Source organism: Parasteatoda tepidariorum, chromosome 3 (assembly GCF_982258835.1).
Source record: "Parasteatoda tepidariorum strain Cologne lab strain chromosome 3, Ptep-v5.0, whole genome shotgun sequence".
NCBI lineage: Eukaryota > Metazoa > Arthropoda > Arachnida > Araneae > Theridiidae > Parasteatoda > Parasteatoda tepidariorum.
Window position 1 is genome coordinate 97,311,214 of NC_141757.1, and position 27,846 is coordinate 97,339,059.

A 27,846-nucleotide genomic window follows, 5' to 3' on the forward strand; every position below is an offset into this window, starting at 1 on the left:
CTTTTAGTTGCTCATTTTTGTTTTTTCGAAAATCGAAGAGTGCACAAACTGACAAACCATGCTGAAATAATGACTTTTAAAATAATCACATTTGCTTGGGTTTGAAAAATGTCCTTTCAAGAATTAAATTTTAAATCAAGACTGTTCATATCATTATTTTTTATTTATCTCTAATAACTAGAAATAAATGCAAAAAGAAAAAAATTAATTAGTTGAAGAGAAGCTAAGTGAAGTTGGTTGTCCAGCAACCAAAACAATGAATGAAAACAGTTGGGACGTTTTACATATGTATACATCCGAGTTTAAAAAAAAACTACTTAAAGAACGTTTTAAACATATGTAAAGCTTGAAATATTCTGGTCTAAAATTACTATATATGTACTTCTGAAGAACTGTGAGAGAAATTCATTGCTGATTTTAGCTCAAAACAAGGATTTAGCTTTGCGCATTAATACAAAAAACAGTCCAATCTAAGAGGTAGCCATTTTGGTTGCGAACTAATTTATAACGAAACTAAACTTATTCAGGGTTATTTAATTTTATCACTCTGAAGAACGTGCTTTTGTCTAATTACTATGTTACAGACGCTTTTACATGCCTGTACATAGCTATGGCTGATCGGAGAAAACAACAAGGTTTGTTGTGTCTTCAGAATTAATATCTGTTGACTACATTACATTTTAGAAAATTGAACTATCATAAACACAAATATAAATAAGTTGACAACTTTTTATGAAGATCACTTCATCACTGTTTTTATTAACACCTATGTATAGCTTCGATTTTAATGCAATATTGTAGAATACAGTTGCACTGAAATTGTAAAAATTATGAATGTGCAAAAATCACTGTTGTGTTATGTCTTGTTTTTGTTTTACATATGCTGTCAAACAAAAGGTCATAATATATGTTCCCCCAACTCATGCAGGTTTTATGTTTGGAAGAGCTATTTTTTAAAATTTTATTTGGGACATGCCTGTTCTGTAGTAAGCAAGAAATTTTGTTTTGCCCAAGTTTTAGCTTTCAAAATATTAGTCTGGAAATTTCTTACTTAACTATTTTTTTTAGATCCTAAGTTCTTAGTTAATCATGACTGAGGAGGTTTTAGATCATTAAATTCTTTACATTAATTTTGTTATGAAATATTTAATTTTGTATTTAATCCACCTTATCATTATATTAATACAGCATCAGAGTTAAGGTTATTAAACTGTAGGGACCGTGGAACCGAGGGGGCTTCATTTCTCTTCACATTTATTAAAGGACACAGCCCTTTTTAAGATTGCAATTTTTAAATTAAATTTTGTGTAATTAAATTTACAATTTAAGTTTTTTGTTTGTTTGTCTGAATTTAAAAAAAATGGGTATTTTAATGAGCTGCAATATTTCCTTGGTTGGAACCTCTACTAAACCTGCCGAGGCAAAATACATCTCCATTGCTGACTCACTGTAAAATTCTTGGCTTCAATGTCACAGCAGGAAAATACAATGTAAAGAAAAGAAGAGCAGCGTATAAGAAAGATAACGAGAAAGTCTCTCACTAGAGATGAATTCAATCTTGCTTTTAGAGGTCCAGACTCACCCGAGTATTGAGAATTTTAATCTGAACTCACCTGAGCATGAGATACCTAGGATTACTTAGAATTTAAAATATACTTTGGGTAAAGGCCAAATTTTGAATTCTCGCCACTAGGCCTTTGATGTTAAAACAGGGAGATTGGTCATTAAAACTTGGGGGATATTACCGTATCGTGATCGGTTGCGCCAACTACAATTGCCAAGGTGCCAACTTGCAAAGTTTTTAGGAAAAAAAAAACGCGTAGATGTTTGCCTAGGAGTGGCTAAGAGATTGTACCTTTCGAGTTGGCCCCTGTCAGTAATTTTTTTATTAAAGTTTTTTGCGGGCCACTGCCCGGAAGTTTCCAAGACTTGGCAATTATTCTGCCAGAGATCAAGATTTGGAAATCTCCCTGAAACTTGTTTATCACTGACCTGTAAAACAAAAAGCGAAGAGAAAAACTAAACCAATGAAACTCCAATTGAAAAAAAAAATCCAAATCTTAAGCTAAATGTAAGTAACTTCTCATTTGACAATCAGTATAATCCTCACAAAACAAAAGCACCAAACTAATTTAATTGATCTCTGTAATTTTTTTTATACCTTATTGATTTAAATTTTTTATGCTCAATAACTGTTTCATAAAAGTTTCTGATTTCATAAACTTTCAAATTTTATCACGAGTCCAAGCCTACTCAAAATCTTACTGAGCCTATGGCCATGTCAGACTTAAGCTAGGCTTATCTTATCAAAGATTTTTTTTCTTTTATAATTGTGGCAATGGCTCAGTTTTTTTTATTAAGAAATTTTTTACAGTTAAGAGAAATAGTTAATAAGAAGATTTGTCTCCCTTAAGCTTCTCTCTCACTACATACATAAAAAGAAAAGCAACTAAAGCTAAGCATTTTAAAATGTTTAGTAAATTCTCAGCTTTTCAAAATATTTTTAGGTAGTCAAGTTTCTTTGCAAAGCTCTTTTTAACAAAGAAAAAAAATTTTATTTTAAAAAAATTCTTGAATAAACTAGCATATGTGCTAAAAATAATAGAAATCAAAGTATATTGAGCTAGTAATAATTTATAATTTGTGAAGCTGCAAATTTTTTCTACAATAAATATTTTGAAAAAAAAAAAAATTTACGACCATAAACCTCGATTGGGTATTCGAACATATTTTATCCCTCTGAGTATCAATACTTATTTAGCTATTATCGTTCAGTGGTTAAGGCACTGAACTGTCCCAATGGAGAATAGGTTCAATTCTCAGTGGCAGCTTGAAACCCACCCAGCTTCAGATCGATGAGTGCCAGTTTGATTAATCCTCTGGCCCATAACAGGCTGTAGTAGGGCTATTACTTCTAACGTGCTGTTTACTTTTAAGCAGACTTAAATAAAATTAAAAACTTTCAATGAACAAACATGACGATTTGAGCCATGAATTATTTATAAATTCGTGGTGCAGAATTTTGTATCTCCAAACATATATTGTATGTTTGAGTTCTTTCCTAAAAATATTGACTTGTATTTTTTTATTTTTAGGCAGTTATTTTATAAAAATTAATGTGTTATTTCAAAATGTTACATATATATTCAAGAAAGAAAATTGATGATTTCTAACTTCATCTACTAATTTGAGAAATTTTGTTTCTATTAGCCACTGTTATGACAAACATTGGAAAAAAACAGAAAATGGTTTTAAGCATGTTCTAAATCTTTATCCTTTAAAAAATTTGAAACCGCTTTTAGATTGAATTAGATATACAACGAGTTTTATACTATATTTCTTTATCCCTATAGTTAGTGGACCCAAGCTTCATAAAATTTCTGGTAAGCTTCCAGTACTGGTGAATCTAAATGCCACTATCAATAGTGGGTTCATTGTTCTAAATACAAATGGAAAGTTATTATTTATTTAATTTTATTCTATTTTTTGCAAAATGTGTTATTTTACGAAATATGAATGATTTGAAAATATTAGTGTTCAGTTATTCTGAGAATTGTGTAAACATCTGCTTTAAAGTTGGAAGCAAAGAAATATTAATCCCTTATGGCCATTAAACTTTTCTAAGCAGGTATTTAAGTAATCCCTTGAATAACTGCACATTAATGTACATTTTATACCCCCAATTGTGTGAAATAAGGTACTTAAGAAAAAAACAACTTAAAACTATGTCTTTTAAAGTGTTATAATATCTAAAATTATCAATTAATGATGTTATCAATTGGAAATATTTCTCATGATAACTTATACTCATATCTATCTAACTCATGTCTGAAATGGCAGATAAAAAGTGGCAAATAGAGAAAAGCTCTTGTGGCTGATGTTACAATTTGTATGCGACTGATGTTACAAATAAAAACTATTAAAATTCTAATAAATATTTTTAATTATTATTACAAAATACTTAAAAACTATAATTTTGGATTTTATGTCTAAATTAGTTTAAAAAAAGAAAAAACTAAAATTTGTTAATGGTTGAATGCTATGAAATATTTATTATGTTGTCCTTTGTATCATGGAATTGCCCATACATCAATTTAACTTTAAATTCAAAACAGATTATTCTTTTGTTATATAGCCATAAGCGACTCTTGCTAACTAACTAAAACTAACTCACTGATGTTTTCATCTACTTTGTTTTATAAGGAAATAATTTTATGAAAGATCTATTTTGCAAGTAAAAATTATTGTTAAGGGGTAATTTCTCCATTTTCACGGTCCATCGTGACAATAAAATAATTTTGAAAAAGATTCGTTTACAGACTCAAACTTTTTCCTAATTAAACTCCTATAATATCTCAAGTTCTAACATGTAATGATGATTGTTATATAAGTAAATTATGCCAAAAATAAAAGAAGATAAATATTTGGTTTACTTTTATTTATATTTTAGTTAAGCACTAGCGTCATTAATCTAAATTTGTTGGGTTTTCATTTAATTATTCGTTCAGTTTCGTTTTGCCGATGTTTTTGTAGTATGAAAAGAAACATATTATTTTTAATTTTTACTTGTATTCTGTTGTGTCTATTATTGAATGGGTATTTAGTGTTTGGAACCCTTTCCAACTAGGAGAAATCGACCGGTGTCTGAAGAAAGTCAGTGAAGGCGTTGAAACATTTGAAGACATCTGGCAAAAGGTAAAAGTTAGTATTCTTTTCTTTGTTGAAAAGTATGTTTTTTTATATTTTTATTGATTCCTTGAGCAGTTATGGAATGATTTAAATGTTGTTGTAGAAATAATACGTCTTAAAAAACATTCAAAAATATTTTTTAGATTGAATTAGTATTTATTCTTTTACTAAATAATCGATCAAACTATTAAATATTTTTTTCCTCATATTGTTAGTCATCACTTGGAGAATAAGATATGAGAAAAATAATTTTTTTCGCTTTAGAGATAATTCTAAGTTAAATTATCCTAGATATATTTTTATTCATTTTTTATCTTGGATGCCCTCAAAAAATTTGGAATAAATTTAATATTTTTAATATAAAGTGACATTATTTTTTTTGTTAATAGTTGTTATTAAAAGAGTCTTTTCCATTTCAGGTTCATAATGCTACTAATACGAACCAGAAAGAAAAGTATGAAGCAGATCTCAAAAAAGAAATTAAGAAACTACAGGTAATAATTTGTGTCATATTTATCTAATAAAATTTTTTATAATTACTTAATTATTAGGGTTTTTATGTGTATTTCCAATGTAATTAATGAAATGTTTCAGTGAATTTTGAAAAATGTGGTGAGATCTAGTTAGTGAATTATATAGTTCTCTTAAAGAGCCAAATATTTAGAAGTCTTATTTTTTGTAAAACACAATGTTCAAAAAGAAAAACCTTTTTTTTTAAAGAAAAATTGTTATATCATAATAAAAGAACTCTGCTGTCATATTTTCTCTCAAATTTGTTTTATCTTTGCTTTAAATTTCTACACAAGTTACTGTAACATTTTTACCTAAAATGTGTTTTATATATGTGTTTTAACAAATATGAAATTCTGTCGTTTGTGCTATTATGTAAAAAAATCTACTTTAAAGTTTTATTTTGTATTGCAAATCGTTTAAGAAAACAATAGATTATAAGTTACGCAAAATTTAAAAATTAACATAAAAATTTTTCATAAAAAACAAGTTCAGAATTTTCTATTCTCATTGCTTTCCAATGCATAGCCTTTTTTCCCTAGGCTGCAGAATTAATTTAATCTCTACCTTTAAATGATATTTTAGTTTAAATATATCAAAAACAGTAATAAAGATAATGCAATGAATAATAAAAATGTGTTCATTATTTTTTCAAACCATTTGTATTCATATTTTGTTTAGAGGCTACGAGATCAGATTAAAACATGGATGGCATCCAGTGAAATTAAAGATAAAAGGATACTGTTGGAAAATAGGAAACTCATTGAAACGGTACAAAATATTGTTTTTATGTATATATTTACAAATATATGTAGCTAGAGTAATAATTTTTGTTTTTTCAACTTTTCAAGGATAGAAAACCTGCAACAGACATACAGACATAAAATTTTTCATTTTTGATTTGTCAAAAACGGAAATAATTTCTCTTTTTTAATTCTATTTGTATAAACTTAGTTTTTAAAAGTTTTTTTTTCTTTCAAGAACTTGTTTAAGCATGGTGCATAGCATTTTTAAAAGTGCTTAAAGCTCTTATTTTCAATTCTCGTTTTTTGAAAGCCTTTCCAGGTGCTTTTTTCATTGGGTAAAAAGTGCCTAATTTTCCCTTTTCAAAAATGAGATTTTTTTCTTAACCATGTCAATTTTCGCCTCGTATTATGCAAAATCTTGCTTTCACATTGTTCTATTCAACATTTTTATAATTTATTCAACCACAATCCATTTTGGCTAATACCGTCGGTCCATAGCGTATGAAAGTGGCAATCATTTTACATGTTTGATGAAATACTTGTGAGTCTGCATGTACGTCTACTGAGCTGGGTTCGGCGAGATTATTGCACTCTCATGTGCAACTCTACTGCATTTTGCTAGATATTCTCAAATTCAAGCTTCATTTTCCACCAACTGAAATCGAGGCGAAAAATATCTCGATCACTTTTCAATGGCTAATATAATCAAGAAAAGAGTTCCGTGTCAAAAACTTATTTTATCATGATTATGTAAAGTTTTAAAACTTTTTTTTTGCATTTTGTTAATGCATACAGTGCTTAAAATTATTTTTGAGTGCTTAAAAATTACTTAAAAGGTGCTTATTTTTTGTTTAAAGATTTGGCTATGCACCCTGTTAATGTCATAGGCATTTGTGCCTTTCATTAAGTACGCAGTTATGTAATTCAATTTACAATCTTAATGCAAAAGGAGTCTACTCTAAATCTGTATTTCAAACATAAATAGTTGTTTGAAATAAAAAGAAAGATGTAAAAAGTCTTATTTTTTAGTTCTTTATTGCCAATTTAGCATTAAATATGTATAATTGCTTATAACAACAAGTTCACTTCAACAACTATTTCATTTGTTATTTTAAATTGTCATTATTGTCAGAGTTTGAAAAAAAAAAAGAAGCTTAGCCCATCTCGGTTTTCCATCAAAAACCCAGGTATTTGATGAAAAACCTGAGTTTTCTCAAAAATATTAAAAATTTTTATTCCTAAATCCTCAATGGGACTGCATTATTAGCTTCTAACATAAAACTTAAATGTTTAGTAGCTATTTATTACTTGTTTAGTTACAATGTAAGGGTGATTTTTCTCAAAATGTTAACTTTTACCTAAGACAACTAGGAAAAAGTCATATCATAATTAACTAAATGCTGATAAATTTTTCATTAAGATCATATATTTCAATATACAACTCAACAATCAGAAAAGAAAAAATTTTAAGACAGTTTTAAATTGTAATTGCATGCGAAAATGTAATTACCTTCTCCTCACTTAAGCACTTTATATGTCGAAATTTTTTTTTTTCCTGCGAATTGATGATAACTAGGAAAACGTTTTGAATAATATTTAATTCAAATTAATTTTTTTGTATTATTATTTTTTTTTTGTATTTTTTATTCAATGTATTTTTTTTAAGAAAATTGATTATATCTTGAATTTTAAAGAAATATTTGTAATTTTCATACAAATCCTTTCTTTTTTATTGCAAAACATCTTGGTATCACAATTTTTGTATTATCTTAAGTAAAGCCATTTTGTTAGTAAACATCTTATAACATGTAATAAATAAAGCAAAACTCTTGTCAAATAGTTTAAAATGCATTTTTGTGTGCTAGGAAATGCATTTTGTGTGCTGGGATTTCAATGTCTATGTGAGTTTAATATTGAGATTATCCGATTCGAAAACAGTAAGCAGCGTCTGGCTAGTCTTGAAAATAGGCACCTATTTTTGAGCACTTGAAATAGGTTGACTGTTATTTCCTATTTGTATGTTTCTGAATGAAGTTTTTAATCTGGTAGCTTTTAAGTTTTACATATTTTTTATGGGCTTTCTGAATTTATCTTAGGAAAATGAAACATGTCAGTCTTTGACTGGCAGAACACCCCAAATGTATTTTTTTGATGGGTACATAAATTTTTGAACTGTTTATATATATATATTTTCTGTTTGTGGGAAACTAAATAAAGCCTTCAGGCAAGCCAGTCATTCCTGAATTAGACAAAGATTACCTTAGTAAGAGAAAATTTAATCCTTACATCTAAATTTTTTTGGTGTGCCTCGTTACACTTTTTCTTAAAATTGCTGTCAGAAAATTTGCACTTTCTAATTTTTTTTTAAATTCTTGACCATAAGTAAACTTAGTATTTTGAATGTAAAACTGCAAAACAGCAACATTTTATTTTCCTGGTCTTATTGTGTATTTGTCCCCAAGATAAAATTATTGATTACCCTGTACTGAATAAAAATGGTATCCAGAGGTTAGTGTAAATTTTTTTATTTTTAATTTTAGCAAATGGAGAGATTTAAGGTAGTAGAACGAGAAACAAAAACAAAAGCTTATTCTAAAGAAGGTCTTGGTGCTGCGCAAAAATTAGATCCTGCACAAAAAGAAAAAGATGAAATTACTAATTGGTTAGCGGTAAGTCTTAACTATATTATCATAATTCAGCTATCAAGAGTAATTATTAAAGTAAACTACTACCATTTTGTGTTTGACTCAGTTTATGTTTTGAAGAAATTTGAAACTTTCAGTTTGGGCTAAAGGAAAGGATCCAAAATACAGTTTCTAATCAGTTAATTTTATTGCTCTCCTGAAAATGAAACTGGTAACTATGGTGGCATGCAGGGGTTGAAGCACTTGAATATTAAACAAATTAAGTACCTTATTTTAGTTATGGTACTTTTTTTATAGGTATATGTATTGCCTTTTTATAGATATATATTCATTTCGAGTTAGAAAAGTAGCTCTGACTATTTTTATATACTTCAATTTCTCTTGCATGAATTTTTTTTAAACCTTATTTTATCTTTTTATATTTAATGATTTTGAAAAATTTTCAAAATCTCTTTATTAGCTGAATCGTCAAATTTATTATTACTTTGTTTCGTCTCATTAATTTTTTCGATTTGTAGAAAAATTTAATGTTAAATTTTGTATGTGAGGGAAAGTTGAAATTTACATATTAGGTATAATAGTGTTTTCTTTAAACAAATTACAATAAGTAATCAATATTTTATGAAGTTTCATATCAAATGCACATGTATTCGTATTATTAAATGCGTCTATACACACTCTTATTTTGGTATGTTTTTATTTTTCAGGCATCGATTGAAAGTCTTAATATTCAATTGGATCAATTTGAAAGTGAAGTTGAGTCTTTAAGTATAGTTATAAAAAAGAAAAAAATTGATAAAGATGTAAGTTCTCTCTAGCACTTTATATGTTCAGTTATATATATATTTGTCATTAAAAATAGCTTAATAAAAGCAAATTTTCTGCTTAATTACATATAATTCAATATGACAATTTGAATAGACAGAAAAAATTTTTTTGGTAAGAAATTTAAGTAGGAGGTAATAATGCACAATGCGAATGAGGTGGAGCATTTTAACTGTTTTGATTTGAAGTTTTGTGTTTGCTTCATAAGTTAGGTGATCTCAGAAGTTAGGAAAAAGGTTCAACCCATTTTATTATGTAACAAGCTTGGCTTTGTGTATGCTTGAGAAAGGTAAAATCTCTCTGTATGCTTCAGATTTTTTTCATTGATTTTTGTTTGTGTTCAGAGCAAAGATGAGAACTTTAATGAGGAAAAAATTTACAATTTGGCTTTAAGCTCAGTTAGCCATAACTTGCTAAGTCACAAAATGAAAATTAGACTAATAGTCCATTAGGGAAAATTTTTATTTTAAAAGAATTATACAAGCTTTGTTATTTTCTATCCCCGTATAACAAATGCTCTGCTTCTTACTGGTTATTATATTTACATATTTTTTAAGTAAAATTAATAATATATGAATTTTCTAACAAGCTGATGTGTTAACCAATACATCATAGGCAGTAAATCATCTTTTCTATAATATTGCAATATTCAGAAAATCTGTTTAGATTATCTTTAGATTCATTTTTCATATGCTTAAATTTTAAATACTGTGGGAACGCAATGAATGGACCAGTTAATAGTTTGTAGTAATTGAAATTGATTTTAAAAGCTATGTATGGTTGAAATTGTGTTAAGCCATTTTAAAAAATATGTTTCACTCTCACTTCAGTACGAGTTGAAAGTTTAATTTGAAATAGAAGTTATTTTAGAAAAAACTACTCGTTTCAAGCAAACCTTACTAAGTTTTACGATATAAAATTAAAAGCAAATTTAAACAAAAACAGAATTGTTTATTTGTTTTGAACAGTTCTGTAATTTATAATTGATAATTTTATTTTTACACATAATTATATCAGTGAAGGTCATTTTAGTTGACGCTATATTTTATTCATGAATCCGGTTTTCATGACGCCAATACTAGTGGTATTTCCTTTGCCAAAAAGCCACTGGGAGAACTTAAAATTGCTTGTGAAAATTCATGTACTTTCAATAACATTTTGAAGTTAATGAAGGACGACCCTAAAGAACGACCACCTCTATTAATGACCATTTTACTGCAGGACAGAGAGTGGTTGCTCCGGAGAGGTTTTAATGTTTAAACGTCTTGTTGGAAAAAGATTTCTTTGCTAATGTTCTTAAAATTGGAAGCAAATACAAATGACTTTAGGCTTTGACGCCTAGACAATAAATTTTGTTTTGGAGTTTATGCATTAAAAGATTTAAATCAAGCCTCAGATCAAAACATTCAAATATAATAATTTATTTTTGTGTTACGTTATATTTTAAACAGTCACCATATTTAGTGATGTTTTTGTTCACATATAAATACTTGTCTAAATAATTTTCATGAGGTCAAATGCTTTTTTATTTTCTATCTATAGAACTTAACTTTTAACTAACTGGGGTTGCCTCCTGCTAAATTGTCTTTGATTCAGACTTCACAGCTCTAGTTATGAAATGTATAATATTTTTTAATAATGATTTAATCATGTTAATTTAATTTTTGTAGAAGCTTGACAGGACGGAAGAACTAAAAGGCTGGATAGAAAAACATAGATATCACATTAAGCAATTAGAAACCTTAATGCGAATGCTAGATAATAGTACTGTTGATGTTGACCAAATTAAGAAAATAAAAGAGGACGTAGAATATTATATTGAAAGCTGTCAAGATCCAGATTTTGAAGAAAATGAGTTTATTTATGAAGACCTTGAATTAGAAGATATGCAAGAATTCTTATCAAAAGCAAGACTTTGTAGTAAGGCTCCTATAATTATTATTATTTGTCATTTTAGATAGACATGAGATATTTTTAAAATTATTTCTTACATTAGCTTAGGTTTGATAATATTAGCTGATACTAATTTTTATAAGGATGGGCCTAGGAAAAAAAAAAATCCAAACCAGATATTTTGGGTTTACAGTTTTAACCAAGTTTTTTAAAAAAAATTTTTATTTTATTTGTTTATTTATTTAAAAAAAATACTTAAATATTTTAAGCCTTAAATTAAATGTAACTAAATTATTGAGTAACATTTTACAGATATCTCTTTAACAATTGATTAATATTTTAAATAAATAATTCAAAAACAATAATTCATTTTTATTCCATAAATATACAAATATGATAAAAATATGTAATAACTAAAGATTTTAAATGTGCTTATTCATTACTTTACGACTTATTTATTATTTCAACATGTAAATAAGCTTATACTATCTATTTTTGCAGGGCGTGTAAAAATAGTTTTTCCTTGGATGCTCATTGTATATAAAAATTTTATGTTTCAGCATTATTTGCATTAACATTATTCTTTGCAGTATATATTTTGTAACATTAATTGCTTGGATGAACATTCTTTTTCTTTTGAATCAATACAAATTTTAAAGTAAAAGAGCATGAGATACTAAAGTCACATTTGTTTTAATTAAGAAATATTTAAGTTAATAAAATGATGAAAAGGAAACTTAAATACTAATACATGACTGCATAAATATAAAATAGCAGAGTTATGTTTCATTAAATAAGTAAAAAAGATATATTTTAAAAGAATTTTGAACTTAAACCATTTTTTTAAATAAAGTATAAAAATAGCAACTTGAAAATATTGTAATGAATATAAACATATATACCATAAAATTTCTAACATTACATTATATAATTCTAAAATTAAACTAAAAAAATAAAATTTGGAAAGTACCTCATTCCCATTTATACTTTTAACTGCAGCATAATAAATAGAAATAATAAATAATAATAGATAAATTAATAATAAATTAAGTAATAATAAATTAAGAAACTTTTTACTCTCTTAACAATTACATGAGTTAACTAATTTTAAAAGCTAACAGAGACATTAAATTAGTTGTAATCTATTTTATTGGAAGAATTATTAGGAGACTTCTCACAATTTAATTTATATTTGCTCCTTTTATTTTACATTGTTTTTTTTTTTCTTTCTAGAGACTCAATTCTATGTAAACATTGCAAGTTAATGTAGTAACCGAAACTCTCATTAACAAATAAACTCAAAATTATAAAAGAGTAGAAAAACTTCCATCTTTTTTTCATTTGGCTATATTCAAGTTTTAAAAAAGAAATTATATCAATAAAAAACTTATTTTTTAAACAGATTTTATTAAAAAAAAAAAAAAAGACAGACTCGGTTTTAACCCTGGTTGAAACCCCCATTGGTGTAAACCAGCCTACTCTAGTTAAACCGCTGTAGAAATAAAAAAATAAGAGTATTTTGGAATTGTTTTTTTTCCTGGCAAGACAATGGTTTGAATCCAAATTCTGAAAATTGTTCTATATTTTACAATTAGTGAATAGTAAAAGCTAGTTTTTTCAAAGCAATACAACACGTAAATGGTAGCTATATATCTTTTCCTTGATAATCTTTCTTTTTTTTGTCTTCTTTCTTTCAATAATGGAATTAGCGGAACCAGCAGAACAAAAAAATTTAAATAATCATTTTTTGAAAATAATTCTTTTTTGAAAAATTATAATATACTAATCTCTCAGAAATTCATTTATAGCAAAAACTATGCTATAAAATTATCTTATATGGTACTGTTTTTCTTCATTTTCTCTCGTATCATGTTCCTTCTGCAAAAATGATCTCCCAAAATGACAACTATGCATAAACTTAGAAAAAGGCCAAGATCACAACTGTTTTAAGACAACATACTAAAATAGCAAGTAATGATCAATAAGATTTTTGTTTTAAATCACACAGTTACAAAATTTGAATAGTAGAAGGAATTATATATACGATCTATCTTCTTCACAATATGTGCTGATTTGTTGTTGGATGTGCTTTTAAAAAAAATGCTAATTTTATTGATGACTTATCATCTACATTTAGCATATTTAATTGAATTTTCAGTAATTATAAAAGCTGTCATAATGTATAGTCCTTTGATGTTACTTTCAATGAAGCTCATGTTTGTGCGTTTTAGGTGATGATGAATGTTCTCAGCGGTCTAATTCTCCCACTTCTACGAACTCCATTTCTCCTTCTCCTAGTCCTTGCTTATTAACAAATCATTCCAAGTCAAATAGTGAAGTAAGTAATTCCAGTTTGATTTTTCATGTAAAATATTCCATTAAATGTCACGGTTGTAAGGAGTTTTGCTATTTTTTTTAGGCATAAATGTTTTATAATTTATCTGCCGTATTATCATAACATTTTTATTACAGTCTTTTATTTATATCTATTGTAGAGATGACTTGAGTTAGTGATTGGTATAGGTTGGGATATTGTAATCATATCCAAGTAAAAAAGAAAAATGTGTTAATAATTTTATTTGAGAAAGCAGTTACACACTAATATCACATATAAAAATAAATGTTTTTTTAACGCAAGCATTAAACCCTTTATTTGAATACTAGATGATATATTGATATATTTTATGAAAATATGATAATTTAAAACTTATTTAAATACTCTGTGTCGAATTCAGTAATCTCCTTAAATGCTTTTAGAAGGACATTCCACCCTGCCTGTCTTTTAATCCCTGTAAATGCACCCTTTTTGTCCTTTTCGTAGAAATAAGCCGCCATCTCTTACCATTGCTATTTTATTTATATTCCATTTTTAAGAAAATTTATTTCACTGTTTAAATAATAATTAAACACTGGTAAATTTTTTTTATTTTTTAAATAAATAACTTTTAAAATACAACTTTAAATGCTCATTTTGTTATAATTTATAGCTTGAATTATATAAAAATCTTTCAAGTTGTTTAGCAATTAATAAATTTTTTTTAGTTTACTTTTGAAAGAAAATTATGCCCAGAGATTATCTATTTTATGCCGAATTATTATTTTATGAGAGAGAATTATTTTTTGAAATATACACATGAAATAGTAAAAGAGGATAATTTCAAAATTTTTGTTGTTGTTGGATTTTTGATGAATTTTTATGGTGTTAAATTAGTACCCTTCAAAATTTATAATAGTGCCCTTTTCTGAGAGGTAGCATCCTGCCCTTTTTTTATTCCTAGGGAGAACTCTGTCTGATTAAAATGATTGTGTATGGTGTCGTCAGAAACATTTATTTTAAGAGCTATTGTTTTGCACCTATTTTTATATATGTGTCAAATTTTATTTTTTTCATTTTTCTCGGCTCTTTTTGTTCTTAACAAAATAGCAATAATATATTATCATTATATACCAGACTTTCTTTGTATAGATACAAAAATGTTCTATTATATTAGAGTAGGAAGAAATATAACACTATATTATTTTTTTCTTTCTTGGATATTGAAGGCAGTCAAACTATCCAATTAGTGTTTTTAGATTTTTAAAAATATGCTGTTATCTTAAAATTTTTCTTTTTTAAGATATTTGGTAAATGAAAATATTACTCATTATTATTTTCATATTACTCGAAAAAATTTAAACTTTAAAATATTGTGGAAAGTGTCTCCCGTTCTGATTGAGCAAGAAAGAGAAGAAAATTATTATTTTTGTGTTTGAACAGTCTTGATACAGATTTATAAACTTAAACTTAATCTTTACATAAACTTAATATATACATAAACTTAATATATACATAAACTTAATATATACATAAATTTCATATTAGTTGAAAAACAAGTGTTATATAATTTATAACTTAAACGTCTTTCATTGTCTTAACCTGTGAAAAGAGCGTGTTCATCTAAAATTACAATGAATCAATAAACTGTTTACAGGAAAATTCAGTTACACCAGTCAAACCAATTGCAATTAGGGCACAATCATCTGGATCTTTATTAACAACAGTACAAAATAATAAAGGAGCTCTTCCATGTGTTTCAAGAAATAACAGGTAATATTTTTCTATGAATATTACATGCTCTTCAATAATATCTCTTGATATAAGCTATATTAAAATTTTATTCATTTTTAAACTATTTACTGGTTATGTTTACGATAATATGTTGTAAGCAAATTATTTATGAATATTTGAAGAATTAATGTAGATATTTTTTTTGAAATTAATATTTTAATTCTTGGTAAAACACATTTAAAAGATTACTGAAAAAGTCATGAGTCTGGTCTACGGTTTTAATGTCTTATGTGTATTACATAATAGGTACCTTCTTAAGTAAATTTTTTTTACTTATTGATGTATTGAAGATTATAGTTAGATTTAAGTTGAAAAAAATACAGACATTTTCTAAATATTGTATAATACTGAATTTTTTGTTGATTGAACACTTTTTTAAAAATTGGTTATAAGTAGCATTTGAGCTTGGCAATGACTTTCATAGTATTTTAAAGAATCTGTTCTGCTCTCTGTCAATTTAAAGTTTTTCACTGAGTTCAATTCTGAAAATATTTATATGAATAAAATAAAAAATTTATATTGTCTTTATTTTTCAAAAAAAAAAAAATCATATTGAATTTTTATTTGTTTGCAGTAATTCATCTGAGAGCAGTGTCTGTAGCTCGCCACCTTTAAATCATCACCACAATAGCCATTTTGTTTTGTCCCCTGCTCCACCTACTACACCATATGCAATTGCTGCAGCTGGTAACACGTCATCTTCTAAAGGTATTTCACTTCTTTAGTCTCCTTTTCATTATAATTGAAAGTTGGGGAAATTATATATACTGTCTTAAATTTCTTAGTGATAATAAATTTCTTTGAAATAATACTATTAAAAATTATTATTTTATAAATGCTTTATGTTTTTAAAAAATAATTTTTTTTTTTTTTTTTTACCCAGCTCACAATTCTACTTCTGAAACCAATAGCAATTGCACTAACAGCAGCATCAACAGTAGTGCGCCCACGACGAACTGTGTAGATACTCCTACAAGTAGTAGTTCTGAAATTATTTTAAACCATTCTGACATTACAACGTCTGCTCCTACCACAGTGTTTACCACAGCTATTCTAGATCAAATATCTGGAACTAATTTTACTCAACAACATTCTCAATCACAACAGCAGCAACTACAGAATTTCTCCTCAAGTTCCATTTCATTAAATACTAGCGTCCATTACTCCACAACCCCATCTGCATGTGTGGACAGTGTGATAAAGCCGCCTTCCTCAATAGCTGCTACGTCATCTGCCATTACATGTTCCTCCACTGCCACAAATGCATTATATAGTGCAGCTGCCGCCACTGGTTCTTCTGCAACACGCAATGGCAGTTCGACGCAGCCACTAAGCAGTCCTCCTAGTTCAGCGTGCAATGTGATAGGAAGTGTAGTTACGCAGTCAACTATAAACTGTTTGCTAATGAACGGGCCTGTATCTCCTAAAGTGTCGAGTCAGATTTACAACTTACCATCTCTGTCTGGAGTGGTATGCTGATTTATTTACTTTTAAACATGAAAATGCTTTTGATCTTTTTTGAAATATTTACATGTGCTTTCATTTTTAGTACTAAATTTGAAATGTTAACTTTGATCTTATGTGGCTTCTATTCTAGCAATGGCGAAAATAAAAATATTAGTTTCAAAATTTAACATGAGTCTCAGGGTAGCATTAGAGTGTGAAACTACTGTCATTTTATCACAGCTGCCAACTTTCCCGATTCACTTGGGAAACTCCCAAATTCTGATGCTTCCTCCTGATCTGAATATATCTCTCAAATTCCATTCAGAAATTGGGAAATTCCTAAAAAGAAGGATTTTGCAAAATATGAGTTTTCAGGGGGAGGGCGAAATGCCTACATAAATCAGTATGCAGCATAAAAATCTTTGCAAACCATGTGCCCTTGTAAAAAAGTTTATACAAATCATGATCTTGCTTCGGCAGCTTTTATTCAGAGAGAGAAAAACAAAAATGTTAACTTGCGGTTCTGCATCAACTGAGTCGGTACTAGTCCAAAGTTGGAAGAAGATGAGGAAATTTTATCCAAGGAGAGGAAAATGTATGACTTCATAAATGCCAGTTTAAGCTGAGCTCATTCTAAAATGAAACTCTCGTTTTGGGAAGCCTGGATTTTGTGTTTGTGTTGAATTGATTTTCACTTGTCGAAATATATATGGAATCAAGGTTTAAAGCATAGTTACGATATGTTGTTTTTCATCAAAAGAATTTGCATGTGTGCTTTGCTCTACTAGCTACTTAAAAAAATGAGTAAAAATGAAAAATGCCTCTCACTATTTAAAGATTGTTACATTAAAGAGTTTCCTCATATTATTAAATCTAGAAAAGGCACTTTTGCTTTCTGCACCAACTGTGGCACATATATCAACAAAAATCAAAAATGTTAAACATAATACTTTTTTTATACTTATAAATTTTCAATTGATAAACTAGACCTCATGCAAAAATAAAAGGGTGCCAGGAGTTTAGAAAGAATATGTATTTTTCCTGGATTAGGACTTAATTTCATCTAACATAGTGTAGAAATTTTTTTATAGGAAATTATTAGTCAACTTTTTGGCACCTATTCTTTTAATATCTCATAAAACGATATATTTTTTAAAAATAAAAAACAATATTATTCAGCCTAACCGAATATGCAACAAAAATTGGCTGATAATCGAATATTAGCAGTTTTAGTAATAAATTATTTAAGAAGATGTTCATTTACTAAACACTTTTTTCACTTTTTATTTCTAAATTTCTTTCTTTACCTCTTTCTTATAATGAAAAAATAGTGAATCTCAATTTTTACATTAATCAAATAAAAAATCTATATAAATTTGTTTTCATATTTTGAGTATGACTGGTATAAGTTAGATGTTAATGGTGAAAAAAAATACTATATTTTATTCAAAACTAATAATATGATGATTTCCAAAGCAGGGACTTACAAAAAATATATTAATTATTAGTACTAACGTTATTTTTGTATTTTTTTTACAAAATTACTATAACAATAATTAATAATACATAATTTTACACCAATGTTTTTTTAAAATTTTTACTCTATTGTTAGATTCCTTTTTAAATATATTTTTATTTAGTAATTTTTAAAGGTATTTTTTCCTTATTTTTTAAGAATGAAGATTCTATGTCCTCTTTAAAGTCAATGGCAGAGCAAGCTGTATTAAATGCAGGTTTAGAAACTCATCTTCCTACACCGTCATCTCCATCTTCTGTTGAAAAAGGTAACTGACTACTGTGTAATTATTATACTTAAATGAAACAACTATTAACTGATAAAAAATGTACTTATCAGTTTATAATTGCATTTTCAGTTATTCTGCTTCTCGTTGGAAACCTTGTGTCCTTAGGACCCAGGGCTTTCGAATTTCTGGATCACTTTTTACTTAAAAAAAAAAAAAAAGGGTTCCTATTTAAAATATGAGTTCTCTATTTCTTGAGTTCTCTAATCATCTATTTTGTAAGCACATTTATAATTATTGTAAATACTTATAAACAAAACAAGGAAAGAGTTGTCTACGTACAATGAGACTTTAAATTAAGACTGACATCAATGACAACTTATAACTCATAAGTTAAGAGACAAGAGAATCTTGTATCAAACTTTGACAATGTTTTATTTTGAGTAGGAGTTTTTTTAAACCTCTGTTTAGTTAACTAACTCCCACTATTAATAATATACCCCCCCCCCAAAAAAAAAAAATCATCCTATTTTCAAAATAGACCAATAAACTGTAGTCACTTTTGTCCACTGTTTAAAAATCTCTGTTCTGAGGTTCTCTCTAATTTAAATTCTATAGAAGACATTCATTTCCTGACATTAACATGAGTTCAGATTTGGTGGTTAAAAGAGGTTTGATTGTACTTTTTTTATAATTTAATTTAAAAATTCGTTCATGCATTTCTCTTCTTTGAAAATTAATTTTCATTTTTTTTTTTAATTTTGTAACCATATTAACAAAGCTATTCAAATTCCTAACTTTAAAATTCTCTCTGAGACATCAAATTAAAATCTTACATTATTTATCTACAGTATTCTTGTGTAGAAAACTTTTTATTTCTGTTTTTCTGGAAAAACAAAAATTATTTCAAAATTTTAACATGTTAGCTATTACCAATTATTATTATCTATATTGTAGGGAGTTGCGGAATATAACACACAGAAGCACACATTTTGTTTTGTGTATAAATAGTTTGATGCTGTATTAGTTATATTCTTTTAACTTTTCTTGCAGCGTTTCATTAAAATTAAATCTTTTCAAATATTGACATTCATTTGTTACATATTACAGTCGAACCTGTTTATCTCGAATCTCACGGGAAAGGCGAAAAATTCGAGATAGAGAGGTTTCAAGTTATACAGGTACTTTAAAGAAATTAAATTTAATTAAGAAATTTGATTAAAAGTGCTTTGATTTTAGTAGAAAAATATAGACATTTCTTTAAATTAATTATACCACATACATCTATTTACATAACAGTTTTTTAACATACATTTAACACTGAAAATAATAAATAAGATTTTTGACTGATAACCTTATTTGTTTCAATTATTCTTTTGAGGTTAGAAAGATCGCAAATTCCTCATAGATCGTTTTCTATAGTTCACTTTAAAACTCTTAATTATCCTTTGATCCATTGATTGCAATTTTGAGGTGAAAATGAATTTCTGTTCTTAGCTTTCTTATCTATGGTGAAAAGCTAACCCCTGATGGTCACTACTCATTAACCTCTCACTTACTACTAGAATCACTGTATTCCTTTCTAGTTAAGGAAGTGCAGGCATAGTGATTGAAATTCCAAGAAACACCCCCAACCTGTTCATCCTTAGTTCCTGTGGATTCACGAAATTCTCCTCTGTCTACTAGTTCTGCTGATAAGGAAAGTTTTGACATTTGTGCTCTATTATTAGAAATTCGAGAAATAGAGGTTTTGAAGAAAAAAAAATCGACATAAACATGGAAAATACATTTATTTTAGACAGTAAATGTAGGGAATTTTAAAAATTTCGAGATATAGAGGTTTTCGAGATAAAGAGGTTCGAGATAAAGAGGTTCTAGATAAACAGATTCAACTGTATTATTATTATTTTTTTGCTTGTTTGTTCTTCACTTATTCTTGTCGTGTTTTAGGGGTTTGACAAAAAATTATTCATGCTTGTGACTTTAGAAAAAGTTTACATAAAATAAGTTTTTAAAAATACTTTTGATTTGAAATGTAAAGGTCTGCCTTAATTCTGAAAGTTCAATTATAGAGTTGCATTTATGAACCTACTCATTTTTTAAATGTTCATTATCAATAAAAGATCTGCACTAAGCATTTAGAATGTGCATGCAAATTAAATGATAACTACACGCATTATATAAATCAGTATTTAATATATTAAAGAAATGATATTGTGTTTTACAGATAAAAAAACTTTTTTTTTAATTATACCTTTACTTTTTTCTTTTGATTAGATTTTATTACATTTGAAAGCTAAGTTAAATTTTATTTTCTAAAATTCAACTTTCAGATTTTTTTTGTGTGCATAATTAACAAGTTTATTTTAAAATAGAGTTCTGGCTTTAAAAATAATTATACTTTAAAATTTAATTTCATTTGTAGTTAATGTTTAATCATATTGCGTATTATGCTGTATGAAATTATGCCTAGAAAAAGATTTCTTGTAAGTAATTTGATGTGTAAATAGTTTCTTATTATGACCTAATATATTTTTCAGAAGCCCATATTCCACCTCTATTAGGAGTTGCTCCCCTAGGTCCTGTAGCCCTTAATAAAGAATGTTATCAACATCTTAAAATTTTAGAAGGTGTTCAAAGGCATATGCCTCATCCATCTGACTCCGAAAGACTCAGGTGATTAAATTGCTTTTATAATTCAATTAATTTAAATGAATTTGGTATTTATAACCAGATGTGTTATCAATGGCATATATGTCTTTAAACTTTCTTAATATTTGTATTCAAAGAGTGGACAAAGAGTATAAGAAGTGGACTTAAGTTTAAGTTTTCTATTTATCTTTTTAGTGTTTTGAATTTGCAAATTCAGCGATCCTTTTTTATATAAACTTTTTTTTTATTGATGTTTTCATTATATCCCAGCATTTTTTCCAGTAAATAAAGTAATATAAAACATGAGGAATTTTGTCATAATAAAGTGCTAGTAAGTAAGAAAACTGTTTCCATTTATCGTTTTCTTTTCAGTTTTTTGTCTTTTATAAATTAACAGAGGGCAACTATAATGATTTTTACTCATTTTATTATATACAGGGTGATTCTAAAGAGATGGGCAAAATATTAGGAAGTGATAGTACACACCCAAGCAAACAATTTTTATCAAAGAATGCATGGTCAAAAACGAAACGCAAAGCCGCTGGAGGGCGTCAAAGTTTATGTTCTTATATGAGGCAAAAACACACAAAGAACGATAAAGTTAAGTTATAAAAGCAAATTTATTGGCATATGATTACAATAAGTGTTCAAAACAGTGGCTGGCAGCGGCTATGCACACTGTACAACGGCGAAGACAAGATAGGCGAACATTCTGAAACACACCAACTTCCCCTGCAGCAGCCGAAAGCTTAGCGACAAGTAACACAGCGCAGTAACTCGCAACAGGAATGGACCTTTAACGTTTGCATGAAACAACTTTCCAAATGCGTCAGCACCTTAGCTTTTTGTTTTTGACCGTGCATTCTTTGATAAAAATTGTTTGCTTGGGTGTGTACTATCACTTCCTAAAATTTTGCCCATCTTTTTAGAATCACCCTGTATATATATATTTATAAGGCCTCTATCATTCCTCTTTTCATGTTTTACTCAGGGTTGGCAGGTTTTTGACATGTGACAGTTTTTGACAGTTTAAACCATGGTTTAAACTGTCACGTCAAAAACCTCACTGTCAAAAATGTCGAAAATGTCAAAAACCTATATTTATATGTGAAATTTTATTAATACATAAAATTTATATATTTTTTATAAAGGATAGTGTTTCTAAATATGTTCTAGAAAAAATAAATTTAAAATTTTGAAAACACTTATATTTTGAATAGTAACCAAAATCTTGTACTTTTGAAAGCTCACATCTTTTGTAATATTATGTATTCATTTTCATGTGTTATTGAAAATCTGCAGTGATATTATTAAGAAATTTATTTATAACCAAATTTAGTGTATAGTATAGATTATACTAAAAATTAGACATTTTTAAAGATAAACATTAGCAGTTTTGCACATTAGACATCTTTTAAAGAAAAATCTTTTTAATATTCTTTTAAATCTTCGTAATAATCTTTTTAACATAAGACAATACAAATTTAAGTGCTTTCTGTTAAATACACAGAGTAGTTAGTGTCGATTTACAGTATATTCAGCCTATTCATTTACTATGCTGAAAATTTAGTTTATCCAAATACTTGTGAATTTCATTTTGCTGAATACTATATACATAGTTTTGTTGAATATCTAAATATTCAGCTGTTGAATAATTACTTCTTGCTTTCAAGATATGCATTATTTGTATTCTTAATACAAGTGGGGGAAAAAATTAAGAGGTAAAAATTGTTTTAAAATGATAAGTGTAATAATTATAAATAAATATAATAAACAATATGAATTATATTTATCATTATTCACAAATATAACTACTTTTAAATTCAAATTAACAATCTGGATAATAAAGATATTCGGTATAACATTAAAAAAAAATTTCATACACTTGTATCAAGTTTGTATTTATACAACATAACTTGTAAGTTCCTTATAAATATTAGTTATATGTTCCTTATATGTCAAAAATGCATAGTAATAAACTTTTAATTTTCTTAAGTATCAAAAAAAAAAAATTTTTTTTTTTCAAAATATAAATATTTAAAAAAATTTTGTGCAAAATTTTTCTGCACATGCATTTGAATATAAATTTCTGAGATTTTAAATCTGTTATTTTACCTTAATTTTAATTAAAAAATATTTTAAAACCTGCTGATTACCTATAGTATAATTAAATTGCAATATAATGCATGGCAACTGTTGGTAGTTTTGAAGTTTATATATTTTTTTGGCAAACTTTAGTTTTTGACATTTTTGACGGGTTTTTGACGGTTTAAACCAGTATTATACCCTTGTCATGTCAAAAACCACTTTTTGACGTCAAAAACCCAACCCTGGTTTTACTGATTGCTTTTAGTTCATTTTTAACCATCATTCGCCAAGTTGTTTTTGGTTTTCCTCTTTTATTATCGCCTTGAAGATTTCAATCCACCGCTTATTTTACTTTAAATTTCTCGGGTTTAAGAAGAACATGTCCAATTTATTTACGTTTTTCAAGTTTAATCGGCAGTTGCAACAATTTCCGTGTTTTCTGGAAAATAAGTTAATAATCATTGAGATATTACGTACTCAAGTATTCACATATCTGCAATTTGCTTATTATCATGCGTTCCTGATTGTAAAGCTTCTACTGTGATGTATGTTTTATATATATACACATATCTATGTACATAAATTAATTATGATTCTTTTAATTAATTGTAGGCAGTACCTTCCTAGAAATCCCTGTCCTACACCAGCATATTATCCACAAAGTTATCCTCAACATGATCATGCAGAGTTCTTCCAAAGGCTTTCTGCAGAAATTCTGTTTTTTATTTTTTACTATATGGAGGTAAGCACCCAATGTAATAAAAGAAAGAGAATAAAATAGATTTGAATTAAAAGTTATGACTTATATAAATGAGACTCCAGATAAATGTCTTACTCATTTAAATTATGGCTCTTGAAAAAAGAAAGTTTAAACATTTTGTTTCACTAAATATAAGTTTTTCAGTTCAGGTCAAGGTTTTTATTATAATGTTTTAATAATTTTTTTTTTAAAACTGAAATTGATAACTTATATCAATTTTGGCATTTATTTCTATAATAAAATATTATGTTAAATACACTTATTAATATGATCTTATGTCATAACATAATTATTTTTCTTTTATATGCCAAAAAAAAAATATTTTTTCAATGTTGCAATTTTGATTAGAATAACTGCAGTATATACTTTGGATAGGAACAAAAAAAAAAGAAGAAAAAGAAAACAGGTTATTTTCAAATTAATAAGGTTAGAGTAAATCAATATTACGCAATATATATACGCACTTTTTGCCCTTCCTAACTCTGTTATTTTAAATGCCCCTTTTTTAAAAATGAAAAAAAAAGAAAGGTTAAAATTTCTATTTGTCAACATTTTATATAAAGAATCGCTCGCTTTTATGAAATTTCACAAATGCAATTATTTTTAATCTAATAAAAATCAAGTGACCTAAAGTATGTTAAGTGTTTCTAATTTGAGTAGACCAGAAAAACAGATTACCAGTTTTGAGGGCGAGTTGACTATAATTTACAAAATTACTGCTCTTTACTATTCCATCTTCATAGCCTGTTGAGAGATGGATAGTCCAACATTGTTGGTACCTCTGAAGTGACAGAAGTCATTTGTTTATACAGCATTGCTTTAGTATTCAAATTTGAAACATTTCTTTTTGTCTACGCTTAATTTTTACCGACTACTCTGTACTGTAGACTAGATTCCTGGTTCTTAAATAAACAAGATAAATGAAAGCATCGTTAAAGGAATGAAATTTTCCTTGTCGACAACTTAAGTTGTATTTTATGGGATCTCTCAGGTCCCACAATTCAAGAATAAACTCACCAAAGTATTAATGCATAATGAACTTAATGAAAATAAAAGTTCTATACATTATAAAACAGCAGCATTTGCCATGACATGTTTGCTTTTGAACAATTCCTATTTTCATCAGACATTTTTGTTGCTAAGTTTAATTACAAGCATAACAATTAACACTGGAACATTTTTTATTAGATTCATAAGAGATAGTTTTATATTTTGTAGACTTCTTCTTTCAAATGTTCCTTCAAATATCCTAAGATGAAATCCAGTGTCAACAAAGTTATTTTAGTGATTAAAAAATGTAGATTTAGGACTGTTCTGGTTAGTTGTTATGTTAAGAAAAAAACTTTTCCATTTTTTATTTATTAGAAAAATTATTTGGATTTTTATTAATTTTGCTCTAGTTGAAATTGTTTAGGTTCCATCGCCATTAGGGGTCTCAACACTTATCCATGATTGCTTTAAAAATATTAGGTCTTAATTTTTTTATGCTGTAAAAATAATTTTGCACATAATTTTAATGCCCATTTTAAATTATGGATAGTGTTACCTTTTGCTGCCACATCATTGTAATGCCCATCTTTCCAGAAAAAAAAAATAGTTTCTTTGACACATGGCATGAAAAATGTCTATTTTCTTGATTACTTGATATTCTTAGGGCAGTGTTCAATTCACTGAGCAAAGCACTTTTGATTTTTTAAAAAAAGTAACAAAAATATATAAAACAAAATTTCACTTTTTTTAATGTTTCAATTTTGTTTCAGGGAACAAAAGCACAATATTTAGCTGCTAAATCATTAAAAAAGCAATCTTGGAGGTTTCATACAAAGTATATGATGTGGTTCCAGAGGCATGAGGAACCTAAAACAATCACCGATGAGTTTGAACAGGTAAAAAAAATTTTTTAAAAATTACTTTATGTTATATATATTTTTGTAATTCAAAAATAATTACTTAAAATACTGAAAAAAAATTAAAAAACATAGACATGAATATATTTGTTCAAAGTAGAATAATATAAGAAGTTTTATTTTTTTGGCCAAAAAAAGATGATTTGCATCAACTTTTTTCTTCATTTAACAAATTCAATAATTTATACCACTTTAAGACTGCAAAATTTTGTGGTCTACTATTTACCATGATACTTTTTTAGGAACTAGTATAATTCTAGAAATTTTTTTTTTATATAAAAAATCACTATTAATTAAATTGCAATTTTATTATTTCATGAATTCAAAAATATTTGTATTGTTTTTTTTAATTCTTTTAAGATTTTGTTATCATTTGTTTTTCTACCTCCAGGGAACTTATATTTATTTTGACTATGAGAAGTGGAGCCAAAGAAAAAAGGAAGGATTCACCTTCGAATACCGTTATCTCGAAGACCGCGACTTGAACTAATGGGTGATTAAATTTGCTCATCTTGTGTTTCTTTCATTGAACTTCACAGATGCTGTTTGGTAACTGGACAAGCTCTCTCAGAATGTTCAACACTCCAATATGAAAGTAGCCTGGCAGTTTTATTATTTAAATTATTAAACTCATTTTTATTATAAATCACACGACTGCCATGCTTTGCTATTTAGAGACTACAATATTTTTTAAATTATGTTCATAAATTTTATTTGAATAAATATATATATAGATATATATATCATATTTGAATGGTTTTTTGTACTCTCTAAAACCTAAATTTTGGCAGATTAGGTCATTAAATCTGTGCTTTATTCATCTACAAATGTATTATTACCTTTTTTTATAGTAGATATTTTGAGCAACTAAACATAAATAACATATAATTTTTTTTGTTTTGCTCTTACCCTAAAATAGCAGCCTGCCCACAATTTGGTCTTGCTTTCCACATTGTTTAGTTTTTTTTAATAATAAATAATGCTCTTAATTAAATTTTTAATATGACGCATGCATTTAAAAATTATTTATATAAAGCAATTTAAATTATCTTTCGCTATAACTTATAGTCGAACTAGATACAATGCCCAATTATATTATAAATGCAAGTTAAGTCTTTTGGTTTGCCATATTAATCAAGACAGGTTTATAGAGTCATTAAATATTGAGCTTCAGCAGGTCTTGTACATTTTTTTTTTTAAATAAATGAAATCATTCTTTTTCTTTTATAATTTTTGTTCTTTGAAGGTCATTGTGCTCTCTCATTTAGATTATTGAACTTCTTTGAAATACAAAGTAAAATCTCTATTTAAATATCCAGACTTTTTCCGAGATGGTAATTTGGATCTTAATTGCAGCTATATTTATTTTCATTAGTAGAACCAATGGTCTTGTTTTGAAGCATAATAATTTTAGGATTTTTCTTTTGATTACCTTTATTTCAAAATAGCTTTAGTTCTCCAATAATATTTTTCTTATGTGACAACCAATGTTTAAGAATTGTATTTTCTGTTTAAAATGCATTGCCTAAAATTTACTTTTATTTGAGTATTTTTTTAAAATATTCATTTTTATTTTTATCGATATTTTTCAATAGTATCTTATTATTTTCCCTTATAAAGAAATTATTGTTTAAGCTAAAGTGAAATCGGTAAGTACAACATTGGTCACATTGTTGACAAATTTTGCAACGCTACACTTAGGAATTCACAATATGCAAAGATGTCGAATCTCAATTAATTGTTATAATTTTTCCAACTTATTCATTTCCTGCATATTTTGTGAATTATAATTATTAATTAATGTAATTAGTATTTTTTTAATATTGTTATTGACA

At 27.0% G+C, this 27,846-nt stretch overlaps 1 protein-coding gene across 6 annotated transcripts; it reads left to right on the forward strand.

The window, feature by feature from the left end:
- The first annotated feature begins 241 nt into the window (after nt 1-241).
- LOC107436329 (CCR4-NOT transcription complex subunit 3) lies at nt 242-26,748 on the forward strand. 6 transcript variants are annotated; one of them, XM_043050024.3, is made up of 17 exons: nt 472-635; nt 3,354-3,383; nt 4,631-4,701; nt 5,109-5,183; nt 5,881-5,970; nt 8,486-8,614; nt 9,298-9,393; nt 11,086-11,335; nt 13,540-13,646; nt 15,280-15,395; nt 15,991-16,124; nt 16,300-16,886; nt 18,538-18,646; nt 21,145-21,280; nt 23,957-24,086; nt 25,865-25,990; nt 26,403-26,748. In XM_043050024.3, the coding sequence occupies exons 1-17, from the start codon at nt 611-613 to the stop codon at nt 26,499-26,501; spliced, it is 2,310 nt and encodes a 769-aa protein (XP_042905958.1). In that variant the 5' UTR covers nt 472-610; the 3' UTR covers nt 26,502-26,748. The 6 variants fall into 6 exon arrangements, with proteins under 6 accessions (XP_015903485.1, XP_015903486.1, XP_015903488.1 ...); XM_043050025.3 differs by having other exon boundaries at nt 4,631-4,695; XM_016047999.5 differs by lacking the exon at nt 3,354-3,383 and having other exon boundaries at nt 242-635; nt 4,628-4,701.
- Nucleotides 26,749-27,846: the final 1,098 nt, after the last annotated feature.

Coding starts and splice junctions, on each gene's coding strand:
- LOC107436329 (XM_043050024.3), top strand. CDS start 611: ATGGCTGATCGGAGAAAACAACAAG. Junction 24,087..25,864: donor TTATTTTTTACTATATGGAG/GTAAGCACCCAA, acceptor ATTTTGTTTCAG/GGAACAAAAGCACAATATTT. Junction 25,991..26,402: donor TCACCGATGAGTTTGAACAG/GTAAAAAAAATT, acceptor TTCTACCTCCAG/GGAACTTATATTTATTTTGA.